At 37.1% G+C, this 9,530-nt stretch overlaps 1 protein-coding gene across 1 annotated transcript in view; it reads right to left on the bottom strand.

The window, feature by feature from the left end:
* Positions 1-3,544, bottom strand: part of LOC107749431 (protein Wnt-7a) — a 10,252-nt gene extending 6,708 nt beyond the window's left edge. The window contains exons 1-2 of the mRNA XM_016564584.1: positions 2,751-3,544; positions 1,566-1,792 (exon numbers count right to left, since the gene is read on the bottom strand). Coding sequence (XP_016420070.1) covers positions 1,566-1,792; positions 2,751-2,821 — 298 coding nt within the window. The 5' untranslated portion in view covers positions 2,822-3,544. The remainder of the gene's footprint in view (positions 1-1,565; positions 1,793-2,750) is intronic.
* Positions 3,545-9,530: the final 5,986 nt, after the last annotated feature.

Raw genomic sequence — 9,530 nt, 5'->3', positions numbered from 1 at the left:
TGGAGAAAAAAAGCCACTCCCCACAGGATTAACTACCTCTTTTCATCTAGTTTTTGCTACTATAAGCATGACTGGTCATACGCCCACTGAAACCAATCACGTTTGAATGGTTGTCCACTTTATTTAATCCTCCCTATACCGATAGACAAAAATATTCTGGATAAATAAAGCAGTTGGGCCGCTTCAGAAATGGAGACCATGGCCTGTCACTCTAGGTCATCGTAAGCTCTGCAGCGCTTAGATGAGAGGCCACACAACACAAGACCCATAGCAGCTGTCCAAGCAGACAGCATTAAATAATATAATCAGCACCCACAACAAATCCAGGATGCCATTCAAGTCAAAACGGCTAAGTGCGTGCAGTTCTAGAATGAGATGGAAAGAGACGAAGACCTAGGCTTTTTTTTTCGGGAGGCGCTTGTCTTTGATGCAGAGGGATAAAATACCACTTCACCTTCAGCGATAGATACAAGTCTCTACAGATCTAAGCTTCTCCCCTGGGCCTCAACCACACCATCGCAACACTGACTGGATCCTAAGAGTGCCCGGCAAAAGGAAAGAGGAGAAATTTCAGATAATATTATCTTGGATTTTTTCCCGGAAGAGTTTGGATATTTGAGCATCGAAATTCCCTGCAGCCACAGGAAAAACCATGCAATAATGCAACCTCCTATTTGCTAGCAGGGTCTGAAACTAAAGCAAAGTCCTTCACACCACCATTCATCAAAGTGTCGCAGGCTCAATAGCACTGAAGGACCCCTAAACAGGCCACAGTTTGCCTTAGGAAAATGGATAACATTACCCCAAGTGAAAAACTCGCTTAATTACTTATGCTTTGTCTCTCTAAGGTGACATATTGTTAAATTTCTTCTCAATACTGTACTTTCTTTTGGTCCTACTATTCAACCACTGTAACTTATACCCGTGGTAAAGTGAAAACCCTGACTGCCAAATCATTCAAATCTACAGATAAGACAGGACGACTAGAAAAAAAAATTCTTTTGAGAGGGTGGACTGTTGAGAGGGCTATAAATCCAGCCGCGTTGGCACTTGCTCCATGAATGCATGCAGCTGAAACCTACCTGACATTGTTGCTGTGGCGTGTGAGACACTAAACATTAGCCTGACATCCAATGACAAATCATTTCAAATGAGATGTCAAAGTGAGGGAAACGGGACACAGTGTAGTGTCATTCCAAGACAATGTTTGTACACTCTTTTTGGGAAGGAAATCTTTTATTTGCATGAAAGACGTATTAAAGCAAGAGTGTTCTAGCAGGTGTATAAGAGTGACCTCAGATTTCATTGTTAAATATTTCAAAGACGGTCAGTCAGTCTTTAAGCAAAAAATCTGAAATCTATAGGTCCACAAGTTTAGTCTAAAAACAGCTTCATTTGACTTTGACACTCCAGGACTTGAAAGAAAGTGATTTAGCCAATAACATTCTTTGTGCTTTTATTATTTGTTGGAACTCTGTCTATAATAGGAGGACGCTAGTTTCAAAATATCAACATTTCAATTCTGTATGCTGTAACAATATGAATGTAATAATTTGGTAACATACCCACTTTCAACTCTTTCCCAAAGACAGTTCTTTCCCCAAGGGCCGAGCAGTTCCACCTTCCATTTTTGAATTGAAACTGACACTCATTGATTCCCATTTGCGCTCCTTCTCCAATGACAATGATAGCGTCAGGCCGGCTTTGACAGATAGTCCTTTGACGAGGGGCCAAACCAGGAATTTTGTTACAGATAACACTGGCTCCCAACGCAACCACGGAGGAAAAGCCCCTGTAAAGTTGAAAAATAATGGAATGTTTATATAAGAAAATACTGAATACTTAAAATACAGTTTGAGTGGAATGGGCCATGACTAAACCATAATTCATAGTATACATGTAATTCATAGTATACAACAAAACTTAGCACTAGAGCACTTTGGGAGGCAAACTATTATATGGATATATGGATGTGTTATTATTGATGCATTATAACAAATAACTTATTTAATTATTGTTCTTAGGGACTTGTCACCAATAAACAACAGAAAAAGAAGAAAAAAGATAATCTCATGCTGTAAAGATGGACATATATGGGTCAATGACAACACAAGATGATAAAAAGGATTTTTTTTTTTTATCTCGTGCCAAGTTCTTAGAAATGTCATCTTTGTAGTGATGTTGGTTTTTCTACAAAAATCTAATTTAACCTTCAAGTAAAAAGCACTAAATTACTTTACACCTTGAAAACATGTCTACACAACTTCTTTTTTTTTAAATGATGTATTTGTGTAAAAAAAAATTTTTTACAAATATTGTGATGACATTTCATTAAAAGACAAAAAAGTGATGAGGGTCTAAATGGGTCTTTTCTGTTTTTTTTTTGGTTAGGCCAAACTGACTTGTTTTTCCAAATATGTAGACTACATAAATATATTTTTTCCATTTAAGCCCCTCGAAAAAAAATCCAGAAATTAGCTAGGAAATTGAAAACTTGTTCATAATACAAAATATAATTTTTGTATGATCTGCATTTTTTTTTTAAATAACTAAATATATCCGAACAAATAAAACGTAATTGACCCATAAATGTGAAGTAAAATTAACATTTCCGATATATGTGTATGTGTATATAGCCTGTATATAAAATCCACTAGTTTTGTGCAGAACTGTGCATTTCACTTATTACTAGGCTAGTAAATACTTTACAGGTTAAAACAGGTAAACACATTCCATTTTACCCTACTTACCCAATCTTCAAATATATAATCCCCAAACAGAGGAAAATGTGAAAAATCCAGCGGCGTGTTTTCCTGCTCATGTTCAGCCTGTACTTTGTTAATACAGTGTTATTGATAGTAGTCTCCTGATGGGCAGGCAGCCTAACCGGTGGACGCGAGGCTTTATCACAAGCAAAGCAAGTCCTTGGAGGGATGCAAAACTCCGTGACAACTTGAAGTGAACACCTGAGCTGATATCCTTCGGGACGTGTGGAGATTAATGTTATTCTGCATATGTACGACTTCTAAATCACTTTTACGCGTCTCGATGTACTAGAACAGACTACAACTACCCGCACTTACATTCACATCACACTTCCCAGCAGATCCTTTATCTGTTAAATCTATCAGGGTGTGTTCTGGAGGAAATTAAACGTTCCGATATTCCTTTTATACGTCTGTGCCCTCCTGAAACCGAGTAGCAGGTTGATAACGCGACTAATGACTTCAAAACACACCGCGAGCACACGCGTTCAACCAAACACAAATGCATAGAAGTAGCCTACGGTATGTAGGGAGGTAAAAAAAAAAAAATTCTGATTTGGGATACGACAACCGAGTAATAAGCGACAGACGTGTCACTACGATATGTGTCTGAGCTGTAATGCCATAATAAATCTAGGTAAGAAAGGTATATTCTCTGTGCGCTCCTTGGTGAAGATAATGTCGTAGTAACTCCAGCTTCTTAAACAGAGCTTTTATCTATTTTCCTGCACCCGTTTGCTCCTCCCATGAGAAAAGAAAACTTGTTCGACTTTAGATTCCCCCCTCACCCACCTCAAGTCCTTAATTGCGAGGTGAGAGATGTGTTCATATCTTCACCTTCCAAAAAATTGTCAAAGAACCTTGTGTACTCAGTGGCCAAGAGCAGTACAACACATATTAAAACAGAAAAATGAAACAAAAACGTATAAACTTTATATGTTCTATACGTTAATTAATAACAATAGATGCACGCAAAGTTAGATGAAATGTTCATAACAGAAAGGTCATTCCACGAAAAGGGTCCCTAACATTTGTGTAAGCAATGACTTTAACAGCTCATATTATCTTTCCACATCAACAAATCCTGCTGTTACCATCATAACTTATCTATAAAATAATGAACAAATCCATAAATGAGAAAAAAAACAATTCTAATACTTAATGAATTCGTTAGTCTTTTTATCAAATTGTCAGTTTTTATTTAAGAGAAATCAATCATGTAAAATCAAGTAGTATATCTGAATTGTGCAAACTTTTAAAATTCACGTCTAAATATGAAACATCAGACCCATTATTAGAGCAGTTAATCAGGTTTTTAAACATTTCACCTAAATTGTCAACTACTGGCACACTTAAAAAAAAAAAAAAAAGGAATGAAATTTAATGTAAGCTCAAGACAATGAGGCTGACAACTTAAATATTCCCAATTTAATTGCAACCGTCCATCCCAAAATCAACCACACTGCAGTTGCCTACACATCCTTCATGCATGCAAAGTTTGGCAAGTTTACAGGAATATAAAAGTATAGCGGAATAATAATTAACGAAAGAAACATAAATCCAGGCAATAAACCCAGCATATGCTTAATACAAAATAAAAGACATACTCTTATACTATACCAGGCCGATCATTCATACAGAGGACATGCTGCTCGATTATCCTGTCAAGTTCAGCCATGTGTTCCAACATAGACAATACAAGAGCGCCATCTCCAGGATGAATGCATGATACTGAGGTGGTGTTGGGATGTCTTTCACTCCTACCCTGAAAATATTTAATTTCTTTGCCTGTTCAAAAATAGGCATTAAACCAGGAACCCTTTAATACTAGTAATAATAAATATATTTTACATCAAAGAAAACCACAGATAAATTTACAAATAATTTATTGTATTTGTTTAAAAATTACATCTTGATTTACAAATCACATACATCACATTTTCTTAAATAATCAGGTGCTCATTAGGTGTGTATTTCTGCCCCTCAGGGAAGGCAATAGATTGTATAGTTATCTTCTACACAGGATAAAATCACTACCCTACAACTATACACTCTACTACCTCACACTGCGCAAGCATTGCCGTCTCGTTTAACAATCAAAAACATTTCAGCTTGCCGACACATACCGTGACAAAGCTATCATTGATATTAAACATCAGGAAACGCAGGATGATACTCCGCAGCTCCGTTTTCACTTTGAGAAAGACAGTAGGCTGTATAGTTATCTCCCAGTGTGGGTGTGACCCTAAAACTATACAACCTACTACCTCATCCCACGGTGCACATGTCGCCTTCTTTCAACCTGGAAATGAAGTAATGGATAGGGACAGAAGTAACCAAACTGATGTTTTCCGAAGTCCTTTTTGTCCGCCATATTAGGATTCTTGCCTCGGCATCTACCACATTTCCAAATGCAGTCAGTCTGTGGACAGGAAAAGGTTAGTGAATTAAGTTTAATCAATCTGCCGACAAAATAAATAGACTGTTCAAAACTCAAAATAGTTTCTGCTCTCATCGCACATCATTAGACGTTACTGTGAAAGAACGCATTATGGAAAATAAATAAAAAAAATAGACTCCAACCAGGCGGCTACGGGACTACAAAACGCTCCCTTAAACTGCATCAGACAGCACGGGCAATGCAGCAAAATGGAGGGGCTGGCCAAGTTACTGGCACTCTCTCTGCACCAGGAAGCCATGTTGACATTGTGTGTGACTTGGCTACGTACTAACATCTCAGTCAAGATTAAATGCCGCCACATTCGGACTTGGGCCCAGTTTGGCTCTGGGATAGATGATGTCAGTAACAGCAGGCAAGCAAGACTGAACCAGAGCACTCAAAGCCTTGTTTTCAGCCTTATCTTGTTGGTAGCTTGTAGGTGCGTATGATTCGAAATACAATTTCGTGTTTTAAAATTGAAAGTTCACCCAAAAATGAAAATTTACTGAAAATGTTTTCACCCTTAGGCCATTCAAGATGTAGATGCATTTGTTTCTTTATTGGAACAGATTTGGAGAAATTTAGCAGTGAATGGCTGCCGTCAGAACAGCTGAAAAAAACATCACAATAATCCATGGGTAATGCAAGTAATCCACAAACTGTGTGTTTGTAATAAACAAATCCATCAAAACATCTTTAACTTCAAACCATTGTTCTTGGCTAAAATAGGAGTCATCTATCCATAATATTGCTTTCTCCAGTAAAAAGGTTGTCTCGTCTGAATCAGGAGAGAAATATGCATAGTTAATTCACGGTTTATAAATGAAAACGGTCCAAAACCATTCTAAACAAATATGTTGGTGGATTGTGATGTGTGAGAACAGGGGATGGACCTTTTCACTGGAGGAAGTGTTATTATGCATTACGGACTCATATTTTGGCCAGAAGTGATGGTTTAAATTTAAAATGCCTTGGAATTCGTTTCTTACAAACACGCAGCTTTCCACTTCACAAGACGTTAACTGATGGAGTTGAGTGGATTACTTGTGGATTATTGTGATGTTTTTATCAGCTGTATGAACTCTCATTCTGACGGCACCCATTCACTGCAGAGGATCCACCACTGGTGAGCAAGAGATGTAATGCTGACTTTCTCCAAATCTGTTCTGAGAAAGAAACAAACTAAACTTCATCTTGGATGACTTGGGTAAACTATTCCTTTTATGTTTCTAATGTTAAGTCTGTTTCTGCAAAATGCATTCTGATCATTTTTCATGAAGCAATGCAGTTGAGTTTATAAAAAGCATCATTAACTATGATAAGCATGCATTGAAAATTAAAACTTTATACTAGGTAACTTTATACTGTTATACTAGGTATAAGCAGTACATACAACAACTGTAGTTGCAATATTAAAGTCATAAAATGAAGGGTTTCCTACAGGACGTTGTTTTGGCACTGATTGCCAATCTTTACATACTGGTTTGTTACCCAGTTGAGTGATTTGTTCACAAGCTGGACAGCATATTGCACTATATGACCATTCTTACATGCTGTCAGCAAAAATAACTCAATAAGTTTGCATATTTATTGTCAATATAACATTGTGCCATGAGCTGCAGTGCAGTACATCTCCTGAGTGCAGGAAACACTGACATAATGACAACTGAAATGATTATTGTAATGACAAAATAAATTAAATAGCAAAGACAGGAAACAGGATCTTGTTCAAAACACTGTTAAAGTAGAAAGACCGTGGCAAAACATCCATCCCAAGGATCTGGCAGTGAAAACATTAAATTTGCCCACTTGGCAACACAAGCATAACTTACATTCTGGCAGTTCTGCGAGTTTTCCAATCATGCTGCATATTCATCTATGAAAGGGCACGTTTCTGAGGACACCAGTGCATGTGATACTAGTTCCTCAAAGTGCCTCAAACAATCAGTTAATTGCACTTAATAAAAAAATGTGCTACTGAATTAGCTGAGAATACTATCCGTTTTTCAATCTGGGAACCATTACTTAACTTACTTCACATCTCTGAAAGCTCATTGTGTGATACAGAAAAACAGCAGACACTCAATTCAACGCTTGAATGCTCTCAAAGAGAGCATATGTAGTTGAATGCCATTTGCATTCGCAGCTGAAATGTCACTCCTGAGGTTCTGTTGCTCAAGCTTAAGTGTCAAACTGACTTAAGAAATCACACCTCACACTCGTCTGTAAATTACTGACAAATCCTGGTTGGATTAGTATTGAAGAAGTCCAGATATCTTAAAATATTCCTCGGATTTCTGTACTCTAGCTCACAGCTAACAGTGAGATTCCTCATCCACATGTATTGGGATTTCAAAACGTTGTTTTTTTCACAGAGAAAAATTAAATACAGTCAGTCATATCAATTGTTTCTCCCCTCAAACTCCTTATATGTTGCTCAAATTTCCCTCCCTTAATTCATAAAAAATGGCGGTCTCCAGCGGCTAGTCTGTTAATACATCTATCGCTCAAATATAATGTTCTTCAGAACAAGTAGAAACTGCACGGAATTTTTGACATACAGCATGTGATATATATATAACGTTATCGGCTCTATTCAGATGGCATGCTAGGATAACTTAAGTGTCCCTCACAGGCTAGCCAGCCAGTTTACACATCGCTCTTAAATAATGCAATAAGCAATGGAAACTTCTTGTAAAGTTGATCGGACGAGAGAAAAAATACAGTAATGCTCTACAAAATCGATGCGGTAGCCTTGGTGATAAGAAGGGACCGTTTTGAAACACAAACGCTCTATCATACCATCACTGTGTCCTCAATGGAAGCTGAAGGCTAGTCGGCTAATGGCTAATAGCGATGAACACCCGCGGTCAGCGTGTGCTGAGACTCCAGGACCCGGATGAACGCTTACGGACTGAAGAGGGGGGGACCTCCCTCTCAGCTCTGGCACTCCGGTTTAGGAGGGATTTATTTATACATTCATTCATTCATTTATGAATTTATTGCAATGTACATAATTATGTGAAGAAATTATTAGGCTATATAAATTATCATTACATTTTATTTAATCGACAAAACAATTAGTATTTTGTACAGAAGATGCATCTACCGGCAGTTGTATTTATTTTTGAGTTAGTACGTGTTCTAGGGATAGGAAAGACATTTTTCATAGAATGTATGGATATTTCTGGAATATTTCATATTAATTGACTGACTGACTGATTCATTCATTCGTTCATTTGATTCTGCATTTATTGCCTGACCACTGCAACTTCCGGTGCATCACAGTGTATGGAAATTGTGAGAAAATTTTGCACAAAATTAAATCTTGAGGAAGTCACAGCAGAACAGAGCAATATTGACAGCGATCCACAAGATCCAATAAAAGTATTTTCTGTAACTCATTCATTAATTGTTTAATATAGTATAGGTCTACTAAAATGTAATGTTTACTATAGTTAGAAATATGTGTAATGTACTAGGCTATATTATAATATACTTAGTTGTGATCGACAGACAGTTATTAGAAATAAGAGAACGTTTTCTACCACCACAGTTCGCAACATAGACTGAATTTTATTTATTTATTTATTTTGCTAAGGGAGGATACTATATCGGAAGTTTTTAACGGCAACATAGGCGGTTGATGACCATCATTGATTATTAACCCATTTAGTCGTTAACAATTTGTTAAAGTGAAGTTTCTGTATTTACCAACCACCAGATGGGGCTGTTGGTCTGGACATACTAGCTTCTTCTCATTACGAAAGTAAAAGTTTTTTTTTGTTTTTGTTTTTTTTTACTATTAATACCTATTAGCCTACTCATTATCTGGATTTAAAAAAAAAACTCTCACTGTTGATTCAACCAATCAGCAACACATTGAATTACACTAAACGGAGTCATGAACAAAGTTGGAGTAAAGTAGAAGAAGAGTGTGCTACAGTCTGCTATTTATCTATGTGCAGTGGGTACAGAAAAGAATCACCCCCCTTTAAAATAATCACATTTTGTTGCTTTGCAGCCTGGAATGAAGATGGACACCGTTTTTGTTTCCATCTGTATTTACTCAATGCAACTTATAACATCAAAGAGGAACATATAACACCAACATGTCAAAAACAGAGTTGAAAAAAGGATCACCCCCTTGTGTCAGTATTTTGTTGGACCACCTTTTGCTTTAATTACAGCCTTTAGTCTGTTGGGATTTGTCTCTACTAACTTTGCACATCTAGACTTTGCAATATTTGTCTGCTTCTTCGCAGAACTGCTCAAGTTCAGTTCAATTTGATGGTGACTGTTTGTGGACTGCAGTCTTCAAGTCA

Source organism: Sinocyclocheilus rhinocerous, unplaced genomic scaffold (assembly GCF_001515625.1).
Source record: "Sinocyclocheilus rhinocerous isolate Xijiao unplaced genomic scaffold, SAMN03320098_v1.1 scaffold889, whole genome shotgun sequence".
In the NCBI taxonomy this organism is placed as follows: domain Eukaryota; kingdom Metazoa; phylum Chordata; class Actinopteri; order Cypriniformes; family Cyprinidae; genus Sinocyclocheilus; species Sinocyclocheilus rhinocerous.
The sequence above is the reverse complement of the archived record's forward strand: the minus strand, read 5'-3'. Positions and strand labels throughout refer to the sequence as shown.